The sequence below is a fragment of the Jatropha curcas genome, chromosome 4, assembly GCF_041381405.1.
Source record: "Jatropha curcas cultivar XTBG-Jc1 chromosome 4, XTBG_Jcur_1.0, whole genome shotgun sequence".
NCBI lineage: Eukaryota > Viridiplantae > Streptophyta > Magnoliopsida > Malpighiales > Euphorbiaceae > Jatropha > Jatropha curcas.
Window position 1 is genome coordinate 22413146 of NC_143154.1, and position 17520 is coordinate 22430665.

The 17520-nt window shown below is 32.5% G+C and overlaps 2 protein-coding genes across 2 annotated transcripts; both read left to right on the forward strand.

The window, feature by feature from the left end:
• The first annotated feature begins 1654 nt into the window (after window positions 1–1654).
• LOC105644049 (kunitz type trypsin inhibitor 111) lies at window positions 1655–2405 on the forward strand. The gene has a single exon (XM_012229290.4). It carries the CDS (start codon window positions 1724–1726, stop codon window positions 2297–2299), a length of 576 nt encoding a protein of 191 aa, XP_012084680.1. The 5' UTR covers window positions 1655–1723; the 3' UTR covers window positions 2300–2405.
• Window positions 2406–4669: 2264 nt separating this feature from the next.
• On the forward strand, window positions 4670–5442 carry LOC149496991 (kunitz type trypsin inhibitor 104-like). Its single transcript, XM_089720536.1, has one exon. The coding sequence runs from the start codon at window positions 4705–4707 to the stop codon at window positions 5287–5289; it is 585 nt and encodes a 194-aa protein (XP_089576662.1). The 5' UTR covers window positions 4670–4704; the 3' UTR covers window positions 5290–5442.
• Window positions 5443–17520: the final 12078 nt, after the last annotated feature.

Below are 17520 nucleotides of genomic sequence, written 5' to 3' on the forward strand. Positions count from 1 at the left end.
TGTTAATTATACAAATCTGGAAAGTATTTTGCGTGACTATCGAGATTATACATTATTTATTATTGTTCACTGAGTTTGTAAAACTCATCCCTTTCCTTTAAATTTTTCCCAGTAGGTAGACATTTTGTTAATCCAAATATGCTCTGCATCTTTCTTCGCAGAGACATGTTAAACTGTACAGTATTGTATGTATGAACAATCCGTGTCCATTTACTAGACTTTACAGTTAGGATGTTTTGCTTTATATCTTATTATATAAAAATTAATAGTATAGTGGGCAGTAAACATGTGGATTATACTTTATTACCTCTTAAAAGGTTATGTACAGACCAATTTGCTCATATTATAAATAACGTGAATTATATATATATGAGTTGTATGAGATATTGAAGCTGGACCAGAGATATGGGTTGTTGAAATTACTTAATAACGTCGAAATATAGGCTTATTGTTCCCAGAGTTGGCTTAAAAGAAATGGGTTTTCGTAAATTAGGCTTACTACAGGTCTTGGGAGCCTTAAGTTTACCTAATCCCTAGTGCCAGTCCGGCCCACGGTCTTAGATCGTGACACGTTAACACACAAAGCATTTAACAAAAGATTATAAAAATGCACAAACCAACAAAACTTAACAAAGTGAACTAAAAAAGTTAATTATGCTAACTAAACAAAAAAAAAAAGTTTCTTGTTTATATTTTTGGCTTTGACATTTATGATCGATTTGATATGTGGTTAGCATAATTTTTAAAATAATAATTTTCACATTTTTTAACTATTCAGTAAGTATTTAATTGACCTACATTTAAAAGTTGAAGTCTTTAATTGAAAAAAATTACAAGTAAAGCGTCAATAATTGCAATTTTATAAATTGAAATATTAATCGATAAATATTAGAGGCGAGGGTGCTATAAATTTTTTTTTTTTTTTTTTTTTTTTTACAAAGCATGAGGTAAAAAAAAATTATGCATTTGAGCATTTCATGTTCATGTATCCATTACCTCATTTGTTGACTTATTTAAATGGAGAACAACTTATCAAATAGGTGATCCTCCCTTATGTTGGCATAAGGTGATTATTATGCGTCACAGATCCATCGCCTCAGCCGCCAAAGACAAATCTATTCGCAGCAACGCAATTGTGATCAACCACAATTACTACTTGTGTCTTTACCTAAAGCTTGAGGTTTGAAAGTCTCTTGGATAAGTTTATTAGGAAAAACTTACTTAAATTGGGTGTACAACCCTATTTATATATTAAATCAGTGAAATTGAAGTTTTTATTGAAATGATGGTATTTCTAATTATAAATTTAAAAAAAAAATTAGAACACATTTTAGGAAATCCTTAATTTTATTTATTTAGTCTATGTTAGAATATATTATGGTTATAGAATATTGTGTAATTATTGGGTAAAATATCCTATATAGTTATAGCTACGATCTTTTAATATCCTATATAGTTATAACTAGGATTTGTTACCATATTCATAGTACATAAATGGGGTCATGAACTCAATTTAGGAAAATTTTTTCAAGTTTATTTCCATTTTATTAGTTGGCCGTAAGACAATTGGATTTCTATATTGCCATGTCTCAATATCCTATCTTACAAAATGTCAAATATACCCTAGCCTAGGCTATAAATAGCTTACACACTCTTCCCCAAAAATGCATACAAACTCTACTTGTCTTCTTTACTTCAGCTACAGCCAAATCAACCATTAACAATGTTAAGAACCTTAAGCTTCCTATGGCTACTCATGGCCACAATCGCAATGGCTCAATCTCCACCTGTGCTCGACGCAGATAGACGACCTCTTAGAAGTGGTGTAAAATACCACGTACTGCCAGCTGCAACTGATACAGCCGGCGGTTTGACTTTGATCAGCCGCAATGACTCTTGCCCTTTGTACGTTGGTCAAGAACCACTATCGGAGGTTGTATCACAAGGCTTTCCGCTTATCTTGACATCAAGAGATGGAGACAGTGTTATTAGAGAGGGCAGAGACTTTAAAATCGTATTTTCAGCCGCTACGATTTGTGTTCAACCTACTGCGTGGACGGTAGGTGAGGCGGATCCAAAGACATCGAGGAGATTTATTGTGACCGGGGGAGATAAAGATTATTTTAATATTGGAAAACATAATGGTCTGTATAACTTCAGGTGGTGCCCAAATTGTCCAAGTGGAAATTGTCCAAAGCCAAGATGTGGAGATGCTGGTATTGTGATTGAGAACGGGAAGAGATTGTTTGTGTTGGATGGTCCTGCATTTCCTTTCCAGTTTAGGAGAGTTACTAATTAATTTCTTTGTTTAGAGGAGGATTGACTTCTCTTTGGCATCGTATTTTAGTAAATAAATGAGAAGATGTCTCTTGCTGAATGAAATTTTAAAGTTTATTTTTTTTTTATATTCATTTTCTATAATATATACAGTTTTCAACAAAAAGAGGAATCGTTAAAGGAAGACCTCACGCACACCAATACATAGTCTAGTGGTAAATACATGTACGGCTTGGTAATAGAATCAGGTTTTAATCTCCTTCTCAATACTAGGGGTGGCCACAGTTTCGGAACCGAACCGAAAATTAACAGTTTCGGTTACGATTTGGAACCGAACGGTTCCGGTTCCGATTCCTCAACGGTTCTAAAATCAACGATTTTGGCCAGTTCTCTGACCGCTTTTTCGACGATTCCGGCTGGTTTCGAACAATTCCGACCGGGTTCAGACGGAACTAGAACCGTCGGTTCTGACTGGAGCTGGAACTGCCGGTTCACAATTTCAAAACTGGTGGAACCAGAATCGAATCGGTTTGGACGGTTCTAATTCCGGTTCGGATTGGTTTCAGTTCCCACCGGTTCCGGTTTCGATTCCCACCGGTTCGGAACCGATGGTTTTGGTTCCGAAAACTGGATTTTGGCTATCCCTACTCAATACTCGAAAAAGAAAAAAAAAAAGATCTCACATGAGGATGATTCACAAGAAGACATCAAACATAATATAATTAATTAATTCATAAAGTACATGTTTATATAATTTGATTTTATATTTTGTTGTGGTTTCTTTATATATAACTCACTTTTTGTCAGATGTCAAAATGTTTTCAGGTTAATTACATTACCCAAATAAGATCTTAATTTCTATTTTTGATCACCTAATTCTGCAAATACTAATTGCTTTAAAAGAATAACATCTATACGAAATGTACTTTATTTCCTTTAATATAATTTCCATTTGTAAATGATACAAAATAAAGTAATTTAGTTATTAAAATTGAAATAATATAAGAAAATTTAATATTTTCATTCATATAAAAACATGAAAAAAATGGAATTTAAACTAAATTCAATATTACGTTTCATTCCGAGAGCGAACTACATATAAAATCTCTCAATCTACTAACAACTATTTCAAAATCATAATTATGGGCCGGTTCAGCAAAATTAATTATTTTGGTAGCTATTAGGTATTTGGTAGCGTTTAGCTGGATAGGCTTTTCATAAAATGTTAAAATTAAACATTATATGAGTTAACTTTTTGTAAAATGCTATATTAACATTTACAAACTAATTCAAACACTATGTCATCAAATACTATAAAAAATAGCACTTAATCGAAATGTTAAAAACTATTTAAAAACCTATTACCAAATACAGCATATATAACAACTCGTCCAACGTGTAAATAATTAAAAGAACGATGGATGAGTGTTAAAGAAATAGCAGAGTTCCCTCGATATATAAAGTGCCAACCATGCAAAAACTGGTATCTTCCTATCAAAGTTTTCTTGCTTTTCTTTTTCTAATATTTGGAAAAAATTGTTATCATTTTGCTATTAGCTTCATTTCACTCTATGTTCGTGTGGGCAACAAATTCAAACAATTTGTCAAATAGAGGGGAGGGGCTCATTTTACGGATAATATGACTAAATCAATCAAAATATAAAATTTTAAAAAATACTCTCGCTTTCTCCTTTTCTCTTTAATGAAAGGTTAAAAATAAGGTGATTTTAATAAAAGAACTATTTTTTATTTGTTTAATCAATGGATGAGTTAATAAATCGGGTTTAAGCAAATCTTATAAATCAAATGAGAAAAAAAAAATAAAAATCCCTCGTTGCAATTGAAAAATTAAAAATTAAAAATTATTGATTTAATTAGATCAAATTATTTACTTATTCATAAAATAATAATAAAAAAAAAAGAATTGCGAACTTTAGTGATAGTTGATGTTACTTAATACCCTTTAATTTTTATAGCACTTGTATTCCACAAATTTTTAGTTGATTTACAATAATTCACTTCAGTTGTTAAGATATTTATTTTGCGATCACCAAATCAATGGATCCCATTTAATCTTTTATTTGGATAATGATCATTTATTCTGAGAATTAGTATATGACAGATGATACACAAAGTCAAAATGATAACTAAATTTGACAATTAAAATGTTTTGTTACTTTGTAATTAATCACAATAATTAATTCTGCACCTTACGGCAGCCATGGCGGCAGTGATTTGATAATCTCATCTTTGTCAACTGCTGTACACATACGACTATATCATCCACGCAAAGGGTATCAAGTTGGACTTTACCATGTCCGTATGGCCGTACCATAGCCTATAAATACCTCACAACTCTTATCCAAAAATACATACATTCAAATTTCTTTAATCTTGATTGTTTCTTATATACCAGAGAATTTAACCATGTTCAGATTCATCGGAAGCTTCACCTTTTTATGGCTTGTCATGGCAACAACTGCCATGGCTCAATCCACAACCATACTCGACACCAATGGACAGCCCCTTACAAGCGGCGTAGAATATTACGTGCTTCCAGCTGCCACTGATACTGCTGGTGGTTTAACCTTGGTTAACCGCACCGGCTCATGCCCTTTCTACGTTGGTCAAGAACCTCTTTCAACTGTCGTTTCACAAGGCCTTCCTGTGGTTTTTACGCCAAATGATGGAGATAGTGTTGTAAGAGAGGATATTCCTTTCACTGTTTCATTCTCAGCCTCTACGACTTGTGTTCAGTCCACCGGATGGAGGGTAGATAATGATGAAGAAGTGTCGAGGACATTTATTGTGACAGGAGGAGATCAAAGCTTCTTTAGAATTCAAATTGATGATAATGGTCTCTATAACTTGATATGGTGTCCAGTTTGTGACAGGCCAAATTGTCCTAGGTTTAGATGTTTGGATGCTAGTATTTTCATGGAGAATGGAAAGAGATTATTGATTGTGGGTGAAGATCAAGCTTTTCCTTTCCGATTTAGGAGGGCCAATTAATTTCTTTATTCACAAGATGGCTCCTTGATATAATCATATTGTAGTATTAGTGAATAAATAGAGAAGTCCATCTCTTGATTAATATTTATGTAAAATGTATTATGCATGCATTTGATTTCTTAATTAAAAAACCCTTTTCCTTTTTTATTTTAATTAGCTTTATTGTTTATATTTTTTTTTTCTAACAGCAAACACAAATGAATTTTTTTAAGAGAAAGAAGATAACAAGAACTACAAATCCTCAACTCTAATGTTCTATATAAATCGAAAGTTCTATAACCAAGAGATCCTATACCCGATATGGACTACAAAATGGAATGAAAAGCCCAAATCAAATCTGCCAACTTCTCCTAAGATAAGAAAAGAAGGCAGATGGCAAGGCTATTCTCAGAAATAGCAGTACAAAGAACTAAATCACAGCCAAGCAACAAAGAAATTCAACCTATCAACACCCCCTTTAGCTAAGTGATCTACCATAGAGCTGCGAGACCTCAAAATATGAGTGAAAGAGACCAAAGGAAGAGAAGATAAGATTGAATCCAATCGATTGAAATCAGACCAGTAGCTCCAAGGTCTAGATGCAGCCTTAGTAGTCCAAGAAATAGCACACTTAGAATCTGATTCAATAATAAGTGGAAGAGCACTAAACTGAGAAGAGTTCGAAGAATTCCAAGGCAAAAAGGATTGCTAACAGTTCAGCCTTATCAACGCACCAGAGCTTTTAGAGAAAAAACAAAGAACTGAATCATTATGATCCTTAGGGGTGTTTGTGGGTCGGTTTGGATCGGTTTGAATATAATAATCGAACCAAACCTAAAGTGGCGGTTTGAAAAAATTAAATCAAAATGAAATCATAAAAAATTTTCAAACCAAACCAAACCTTTGATCACAATTTCATTTGATTTGATTCGGTTTAGACGGTTTGAAATAATAAAGATTAAACTTTCTGATTCATCTAGTTAATAAAAAAAGAGATTGACATAATGTTAAATAAGAAAAATGAAATTAATAAAAATTATGCCATAAAATACAGATTGAATAGCTATTAAAAGTTATTAAATTAATTTTTTATATGTATATTCTTAGTATAGTATATGAACATGTTACATTGTTAGTGAGATAATAATTAAGCAAATTATAAATATAGAATTTTTATATGTACATCTATTACTAAAATTTATAAAACAATTATAGTTTTATATGCTTATAGCTTATACATATATATTAATCTAATTTTACATGAATCTTTTTGAATATTTTATAAAATAATCTATAATTTATCTAATTAATAAGAAATTATTTTCAATTAATCTCATAATTTACTATTCAATATAAATTAATCTAATGCTAAGAAAATTTTCATCCAAAAAGAATGAATATATATATATATATATGGTTTGGTTCGGTTTGGACGGTTTTGACTCTAAAATCATAAACCGAACCACAAGCTCGGTTTTTAAATTTTATAAAAACAAACCAAACCATCAATCTTTTGAAACTGCGATTTTGAATCGATTTTGGTTGGTTTGGATCGGTTTGGGCGGTACGATGGACGCCCTTGATGATCCCTAAGAACACCCCCCATACCAAAGGGCTTTGGCTTTCCTCTGGATGAACCATCTACATTGAATATAAGAGAACCTGGAGCAGAGGCAGTCCAACAAAGAGACGCTTGGATCCTTGATTTTTATCCGAGAAGATAAGTAATGGCAAGAAGCCACCAGAACAGGGAAAGAAAACCAGTCACTGAGCCCATAAGACATCGATGGAAACTTTGCTTTAATTTATTTCGTCCCTAAGGTTTTACAAAATTAATTAACTCGTCCCAGTATTTTTGTATATTAGGCATTTAGTTTTCAAGATTTGATTCTGTCCCATTGACTGGCCCTCTCGTCTAATTTTAACGATTTTTGCTGTTAAATGCTTAATAAAAGACTAAAATACCCTTATAATAACGCAAATTAAACCCACTATAACTTTTATTCTCCTTCATCTCCATTTTTGCGACTCTACTGTACAAACTCAAAAAAATAAATAAATAATTTATCTTCACTTGATATAACCTCAAAAGAACCAAACACTTGTTGATTACCTAATTAAAAACCTTAAAATCATTGAAACATAAGTAATCTCTATTCGCATCTCTCATTGCAAAGCCATTGAAAATTCTAGTTCTTGGTTCACTTTCTCCAATTCCCATATCCAATCTATTATCTGTACATCTCCCCAAATTCTCTTTGCTAATGTTGGAAGGTCTTTAAAACCAAAAATTAAGCTTTCTCAAGATATGGCTCTTGTCACTCTTATGGGTAACAATCTAGGCAAGTTCATTTCCAAGCATTCTACACTCTAAGCCAGGTATTTTTTGGTTGGTATAGGAAATCCCAAAAATATAAACACAATCAATCTACACATCTTCTAAGTCTTTATCGTGTAGAAATTGCTCGTATTATAATTGGTTGCTGTCCATTCGCAGTTACAAATTAAAAGATGAAAGAAGGAGATGAAATCGAATTGTTTTTTTTTCCTTTTTTTTTTTTGTTGAGTCATAATTATAAACTATTAGCTCTTGTTGAGCTGATAAAAATAATTATAGGCAGCATATTTCATCATTTGTGTAATTTTTGTTGATAGATATTAGCAGGATTATGGGATTTTGGTAGAGTACGCGTCGTTGGCAATGATGGTGGGATTGTGGTGGAGGCTTTAATGAAATTATGGATAGTGGGTAGCAAAAGGGTATACTAGTCATTTTAAAATCTCTCTCTCTCCTCTCTCTTGTGTTTTAGCTTCATTTAACTGAAAAGGCAACTAATTTTAGACGGAAGGATCAGTTAACGAGACGGAATCATATCTCGAGAACTAAATACCTAATATACAAAAATACGAGGATGAGATAATTAATTTTGTGAAACCTCAAGGACGAAATAATTATTTTCCCATTGTTTTTTTTCTCCTTTACAAAGCTTCATCTCTTTAACTCATAATCCTTTTGTGGGTCCCCGTTTTCTTCTCATACCCCCACCAAATCCCATCTAAAGCCTCTCTCTCTCTCTCTCTCTCTCTCTCTCTTCGTTTATGTTTGAAAAAGCAATCCAATTAGGCAAAAATAGAGCATTTCGTAGGAAAATTAAGAAAAATAGAGCAAGTACTCGAATTGTTTTGCCTATTCATAGAGGAGGACTCAAATTCTCAAAGCAAGAAACTGATGAAGCCATCATCTCTTTCTTTTGTAAGAGAAAAGTAATTCTTGAGAGACCATATGACAAAAAGGATAGAAAAGAAAAGAAAATCCAGAAAACCAGAAACCTCTATTTTCAATTACACATACAGACACAAAAAGAGTGGGGTAAGGGAGAAAAATTAATATTTATATTCTTTTTACGTAAATAAAATAAAATAATATGTATTTTGGGTGTTTTGAGTTTCTTTAAGAAATATGATGCCCACTAGCAACGACGGCAGTGAGGGAGAAAGTGGGGGGATTGTTCATTGTGGATTGAGCTGCATGCATTATTACAAATTTTTTAACATGCTTGGTTCTTTTATAACATCCAATAAGGCACAAATTAAGAATTCTTTGTCCTCATCATATATTTTTTTAGGAGAAGAAAATAGGATAGCAATTTATGTTGGCAGCTTCTACATGCTTTATTTCCACTGAAATATTGCTGAAGGATATCAGTTATGAAGTGGATTTGGTCCTTAAAGAATTGTTTGATGAGCTCTGTAAATTTTGTGAGTCTGAGCTTTGCTCAATCTTTTACAAACTTTAGCAGAGAAATGCCATCAAAAGTGGGGAACAAAAGTCATTTTATGTTTTCCTAGGTTCTTCGCTCGGCAATCTATGGACATGACGAGAACTTAAAAGTTGACTAACTACAATGATGTGTGCATTTCATGCATACATATTTATATCTTTAATTTTCTAGTTTAGTCCAATTTTAGGGACTTTTAATAAATTAAAGTTAGTTTTTGCATGCATTCTGCATATTTTGCATTTGTTTTGTTTATAGTGTGGGTCTGACCGTTTTGAGAGAGAAAACCCTAAAGCAAGGGGCATTTTAGTCATTTCGGACCAGTTTACAAGAGAAAGATCTGGTGGCAAAAATCACGATCGGCCCACTGGCCTTTATCCACTTGAGAGTTAGAAACATTCCAGTAAAATACATAGCCAGTCAACCAGCTGTGTATTCTCCTCCAGTAAGTCAGAACACTCAATGGAAACACGGATAGTCAAACAGTCATATAAATCAAAGTTACTGCAAGGGCACTTGCTGTATATTTTAGCTAGGTTCCAATTAAAGGACCCTTTCTACCTGTCTGCCCATGTGTCGGCCCACGTATTTATCAAAGCATAGAGCCATCACATAAAGCACTATCATAGAATTGACCGTATATTCTCCCCTATGGCACTAAAAGCAAAAGATTTGGTCGGAGAATGTCTAAAATGCCCTACATCATCACCTGCACTAAAAAAAGAAAAATATGAGATTCAGGGAGAATCAAGAGGGCTAGGGAGCAACTCAGATTAAGAGAAGCACAAATTTAGAAACCCTGGAAGAAAGAGCCACTGCGAAGTCAAGATTATTCTTCCTTCTCTTTTATCTTTGGTTTTGCTCAAGGAACTTACTCTATAGTTAGCAACAGGAATAAGAGTTTTATCTCTATTTTCTATTGTGGACAAGGATGGTTCTAGACCTATCTTTTCTTCTTAATCTTATGCTTTGTAATTTGAAAATGATTAGTGAGTAGTTCCTTTAGCTAGTCTTGGGTGAAAACCCATTTGGGCAATATTTATGTAATCATCTTTCCTTCTTTTAATCTAAATGGATGTTTTCTTAATTCTTGTGTGTGTGTGTGCTTAATACTTATAATATATAATAGAGCTCCATATTTGTATGAAGAGAAACGAGAGGATGAAGAATTGGAAGGTGAAGCCCCTTATTGTACACTCACATATGAGCAAAAGAGATAGGCTTAGGAATAAGCTATTCCTTTGAAGATCTAGAGATAGACACTCATACATGAGCCTAAGAGATAGACTTAGGAATAAGCTATCCCTTCGAAGATCTAGGGAGAGTCATAGAGATTAATGGGCTAGGATCATCATTACACACAAAAGTAGGTGTTCTTATGATTTCGGAATATTTGTGTTACTTGCAAGGGGCATAAATATTAATGAACTCCTCGTCCTTCAAGATGTATCCAATAAGTTGAAAATAGAAGTTTGAGTCCCATAATGTTGTTCAATGTTGTTGATCCCAACACTAGTATCTTGCCTTATTTGATAACTTAAGTCTAGTTTGCTTTTAATCTAAGTAGCAGTTACTTGCTTGTTTTACATTCAATTAGTTTATATTCCAAAGATTCTTCATCTAATTTATAAACAATACATCTTGGATTCTAAACTAATATTCAATCCCTCTATCCCTGAAGACGATATTTTTTAGATACTAATTGTACGATCCGTATATTTGCGGAATCGCTAACATACAAAAATGATTATTAATAAAAGAAATCTGAGGCTTGGACTTTTAGTATCCATGAAAATAACTGCTCCAAGTTTCTTTAATTATGCTCATTGATAGAAGATGGCTTGAAAGTTGACTAACTAAAGTTTATTTTCTTTATGTTTAAAATTGTCGATGTGTAAATGAAATTGCATCCCATTTTCATTTAGTTATCCTACCTAGCTTCTTCATAATACATGTACGGTTGCCAGCGTGGGAATGTATTTAATTGTGTAAAATTTTTTACTTGAGATGCATAATTGTTTCTTCGTAAAGTTGGGAGTGTCGTAGGATTAATTTGCTAAAGTTAAGAGAGCAATCTATGTGTTTGATCAGTCTAACTATAATATAATTTTGGTATCCTAACCATCATCATATTTAATGACCATATTCCTTATTTATATTTTTAAAATGAAAAGAAACATTTCATATCATATTCTTTCTATTTTTTTTCTTACAACATAATGGATAGAAAGATAAAATAATTAAAACATGTTCCAGCATTTTTTATTGAAAAACTCTAAACTGTTCCAAAAATTTAAATTATCAAAAAATAATTAATGTAAGAGTATATGTAACACCCGCCGCCCAATCCCGAAAGACCCGACGGTGGATGGCACATTCGGTTCCGGAGGCACCGTCCTAATCTACATAGAAATTATATAATCATATTATGAATTAGAAGTGACTTAGTATTCACAAGTTTAGCAAGTAATAAGATTAATATATATATATATATATATATATATATATATATATATATATATATATATATATATATATATATATATTTTTTTTTTTTTTTTGAAAATGTTTTGGGAGAGTCCTACAGAAAAACTACAAGAGTTTCCCCTAAAAATAGAAGTTGCCAGACATATGAATACAAAGCACTCCCAAATTCAAACTCCAAACCCCATCAAACTCCAATAACAACACAATAGCACTTCTATAATTTCATAACTACATAAATCCTCAATAGCATTTTAATATTCATCAATTAATTGCATTCAGTATATATATCAAGTCTTAATAAACTAATCATACCAACTCTCTTGAAATATTTTATATTCAATCATTTAATGAATCTTATGCTTATCTCCGAATATATACATCAACATAATTGCTAATTACATAAATCTCAATCTAGTACTACCACAATAGTCACTTCTGCTCTAATGCTACTCTTCTAGTCTTCAAGCAACAACCACACTCTTTAACCTGCGCGTGATAAAAATCAACGCGCTGAGTATAAAACTCAGTGGTGCTCATAATTCACATACTTACTAAAGTTGCGATGACAACTTACTTAAAACACAAATTACATAAAATCATTAAATCTCAACATACATTTACATTTATAGCAAAAAAAATATCAAATAAAGTATTATTTAATAACATAAAGAATTTAATTCTTTCAACTCATAAATTCATTACTTGCACATTTATTATACCAATACATATACTATTTATTTTTAAAACCATGTACCGGAATATCATGCTTTGAAAATTCATTTGATAACATAATCATTAATTTCCAAAGTAAGGTTTACTAAAATAATATGATCTCATTCGTTTAATTCAAATACTTTGAAAGCAATAAGACGATTATAAATATAAATATGTTCATTCTTTAGTTAAGGCTCGTACTAATACAGAATGAACATAAGCAGATTTGATCGTGACCTATGTTAGCACCACCTCCATCACACAATCGTGGCCTATGTTAGCGCCACCCCCATCACACAATCGTGGCCTGTGAAAACGCCACCCCCATCACAATCGTGGCCTATGAAAGCGCTACCCCCATCACAATTGTGGCCTATGAAAGCACCACCCCCATCACAATTGTGGCCTATGAAAGCACCACCCCCATTACACAAATAAGCGCGTCCGCCTATTTATAAGGGCTAATAATCCTAGCATATGATCACAGCTTCACATAACAAAATCAATCTCATCATATCACATTTCAATCATGCATAGTAAAGCCCAAATCAAAATCATTCTTTCACAAAGGACTTTATTATTTCGTCAAAATTCTTACTCAAAAACACTTCATTACTTAATACCCATCATTTCAAAATTTCTCAACTTACAACTTACAAAAATTACCACATTCTCAAATATATATATATATATATATATATATATATATATATATATATATATATATATATATATATATATATATATATATACTTAATATAGGAAAATTTCTCATAAATTCCTTTTGTTTTAAAACTTTCTTAACGTCATAATGAAATTTATCATAAGAAACTTCTTATCATATAAAATCATACTTATGTCATATATATGTAGATAGCATACCATACAAAAAAAATAATTAAGTAAGCCTTACCACCCTAGAGTGGTTTGGCCTCTTAATGAAAACCAAGGGGAAGAATTTCCTTCTCCAACCAAGCATACTAACATAACTCTTATACACCAAGGTATCCATTTCTATCCTCATCATGCATTATCTAAACTAATTCCACACTTTATCCCAAAATTTCCAACAATTTTTCCCATTTATATCCATTTAAACGTATACATAATAACACTTTTCAAACTTATATCTTATTTTTATCAAATCAATCCTCAAACATACAAATAATCAAGAGAACCTCATCACACATGATTCATACATACATTTATCCAAATAAACTTATGATTCAAGGCATAGGAAATTTTCAGCATTAAAATAACCTTGACCTTTGCTGGGTTTTTAAGACATAACTTGAGTTATATGTCTCCGAATTGAATGGAATTAGATTCATTAGAAAGCTAAGAAAAAAGCTACAAATGTTATAAAGGGACCACAACCCAGATCAATGTGTAAGATGGTAAACAGAAGCTAGGAACACAAACCAATAGTCCAGACCCGATTCAGCAGAACTAAGTCCAATGTTTATTAAATTCCTACTTAACCAAACACTCAAATTAAACCAATCCAAAACCAAAAAAGTCTCAAGACACAGGGCAACAACTCTCATGAAGAACTCAGAATCTAATCTTGTCATTATAGTGGTCAAAATTGGCACTCAATTCAGTGATACATGTGGCCCGACATAACAGAGTCAGTTTGGGTGTTTCAGCCATAAGTTGAGCTATGTATCTCCAAATTGGACACAAGAGGATGGGTTGGAAAGCTAAGAGGTAGACCTACACCTTTTATGAAGGACTCAGACAGAAATGTGTTGGCTCAAGGGTCAATTTTTAATCACGGATTTTGATGATTAATACAAAATGAATAAATTTGAAATTATGTTACTTGTGCTAATTTTATTCTTATGCAGAAATTCTTTGGAAAGAAAATCATACAAGGCAAATCCTACTTTGAGTGTGAAGATTTCGAAGACCTAGTAGCTAGGTATTTAGGAAAACTTTGTAGGATAGAGAGAAAATCCATATATGAGCACAAAAATTTATTTCTCTCTCAAAAATATTTTTCGGAAAATTAGTTCTCTTCAAAATAATTTATTTTCGAAAATATTCCTTTAAATCGAAAAGTTTTTGTAACATCCCTTCCCGGTCCACCCGTTAACCCGAATGAACCGAGCCGAGACGCTACAATCTGGTTGAACTTATATCCTGTCATGCTGATATCATCCTGTATGCTAAATATGAATATAAAACACTTCCAATTAAACTTCAAACTTTCAATATCTCCAACTAATCATCATAACACAACAACACTTTATGTATATAGTCATAACTGTATAAATCCTATAGCATTTAATATCCAGCAATTAATTGCATTCATGATCTATATCAAGTCTTCATGACCTAATCATACCAACTATAGTAAAATATTTCAGTCATTTCATAAGTATTATTCTTATCTCCAACTACTTACACCAAAATAATTACCTGCTTCACTTATATTTACAATCACATAGCTCTAACAAATGTAATAATTATACATGCCATAAATCTTAATACATGCCATAATTCTTAATTATATAACTCTCAATCTAAACCCGAATTAGTCACTTCTGCTTTGATAGTACTCTTCAAGTCTTCAAGTAGCAACCACAATTTTCAACCTACGCGTGATAAAAATCGACGCGCTGAGTATAAAACTCAGTGGTGCTCATAATTCACATACTTAACAAAGTGTGATGTCAACTTACTTAAACTACAAATTTCATAAAAGCATTGAAAATCTTAGAATCATTGAATTTCAACATAAATGTATCTTTATAGTGAAGAATAAACTTCTAATTCTAACATAATAATTGAGTTCTAATTATATCATAACTCCTTTACATGAACCTTTGATCACACATATCATGATACTATCACGATCTTACCTGCTATTCATTATGCTGTATGAATGAAATCAATAAACATGTAAGAATACATAACAGTATATGTTCGTTGTCTTACTTGCTATTCATTATGCTGTATGACTTATACACTTTTAGTTACATCATATAAGTTATGATTAATAACATCTCATGACTGTATGGCTCCTTAAAGATTCAATAAATAAACTTGTAAGCATATATCGCATTATACTTTCATGATCTTACCTGATGTTCTTTATGCTGTATGAATTCTGCAACTTTGATTAAAACTCAGTGAATATCATAATGAATAAAGAAACATATAAGCACATACATATGTAGAAATAAACATGTACTCACAGATGGAATGTAAGCACACATATCATGATACTTTCAGTTTACCTTGATGATCTTTCTTGCTGTTTAGTATACTGTATGATTTATGCAATGTTATGTCAAGATATCTGTATGGCTCCATAAGGTTATAGTGAAACCGAAGTGATAAGAAAAACTGTATGAAACTGGATGAAACTGTATGCTTGGCTGCTATGGCCTATATAATCATATCCACTCAACGGCCTGTAGCCGGAGTACCAAACTGTATGGGGCGCAGATCTGCTATTCTATGTCGCGACATAGCCTTATCTACATGGTTTCTACCTAACCTCAATGGAGCATATTAATGGTATGTCAATAGATAAAACAAATGCATAGTAACTGTGTCATAATTTGCATGCTTGTGTCATGAAATTAACTGCTTCATCATTTCATAAAATTTACTGCTTACCTGTATGCTAATAGCCTCGCCAAGCGGGCAACTTGTGTCATGTTAGTTTCACACCATTTGCATGCTTGCATTTTGTTTTTATACATGTGTTCATGTTGTCTTTTTGCTTTAAAATGATTGAAGACATACAAGTTGAGAAAAGGAATACAATTGCATAGCATTCATAACTTCATACACCATAGTGTTTACCTCATTTCACATCATTTGCATGCTTGCATGTTGTTTTGATACATGTTCTAATGTTGTCTTTTTGTTTTAAAATGATTGGAGGCATATAAGTTGAGCAAAGGAATACAATTGCATTGAAAATGAAGTCCAAAAGAGCATCAGAACATAATTTGCGAGCGCGCCATGCAAAGTCGCGAGCGTGAGAAGTGCAAATGAGAGTCAGAGAGTTTCCAGACACAATTCGCGAGCGCGCAAATGAAATTCGCGAGCGCGCGACGTGTTTTCCAGCCTGCGCAGTCTGTACTCTTTTGGTCATATCTCTCAATATATAACTCCGATTTGGGTGATTCAAAAACCCATGTAAAGCTAACACATAGAGGAACAAATAACTCTTCTATGACACTTCCTAATTCCATCATTAAATAGGGTCAAAATCAAGGTAAATTTACTGGTAAATTTTCCAGCAAAACCTGTTTCAGCATGAACTCAATCTCTACTTCATTTATTCATTTCATCTCATGCTTTTTCACCATTTTCAGTCTTCTCACTCAACATTAAGCAACATATCATCTCATTTTCAACACATCACACAAATTATCATGTAAGGAAATGAATTAAACTAAAAGAGACCTTCACTCCAAAAAGCTTAAGCTCTTCTTTTTAGCTTCCTTTTTCTTCTACCTTTGAGCTCACCTCTCCTATACATGAGAATTCTTATGAATACTCTAAAAATATCACCAAATGATTCAAGTATGAAATTCAAAAAGGTTTACTTACTTGGATAGAATAGAAGTTGAATTAATGCTTGAATCCCATTAAAATCTTCACTACCATTAAAAGTGATGGAGAAAGGAAAGCATGAGAGGAAAAGTAGAGGAAGAAGATGAAGATAAGGATGAAGAAATGAAATGAAATGGAACTCACGGGTACATCTCCAAAATATCATGGATTGTTCTGTGAAAATTACCAAATGGTACCTCAAGTGTCAAAATGGTACAACTTAATACCTCAACTTTATACTTTCGTGCAAGCAAGTCCTAATCCTTATACTTTGATCTTTTTGTTTCCTTCAAGTAAGTCCACTTCTTTTCCTTATTGCAATTACATCCCATTCTAGCCCACTCTAGACTCTAATGGATCGAACCGGGTTTTGGATCAGCCCGACTCGACTCTAAGCAACGACTCGATTCAATAGAAAAATGGGACGTTACAGTTCTACCCCCCTTAAAGAATTTCGTCCTCGAAATTCGCTTACATTAAACACTTACAACTCTCATAATAGTTTCCAACTCAGATTCTTCGTTAATCGGCTAGCACTCACTAGCCTTATGTTCTCCACATGATTCTCCCAAATGAATATCCATACTAGCTAATATATCCAGTCCATATCAGCACTCAATCCAAAGACCTATATACCGCCCATACCAAACATATCAGTATATCATAGACATATCATATCATATACATATCATAT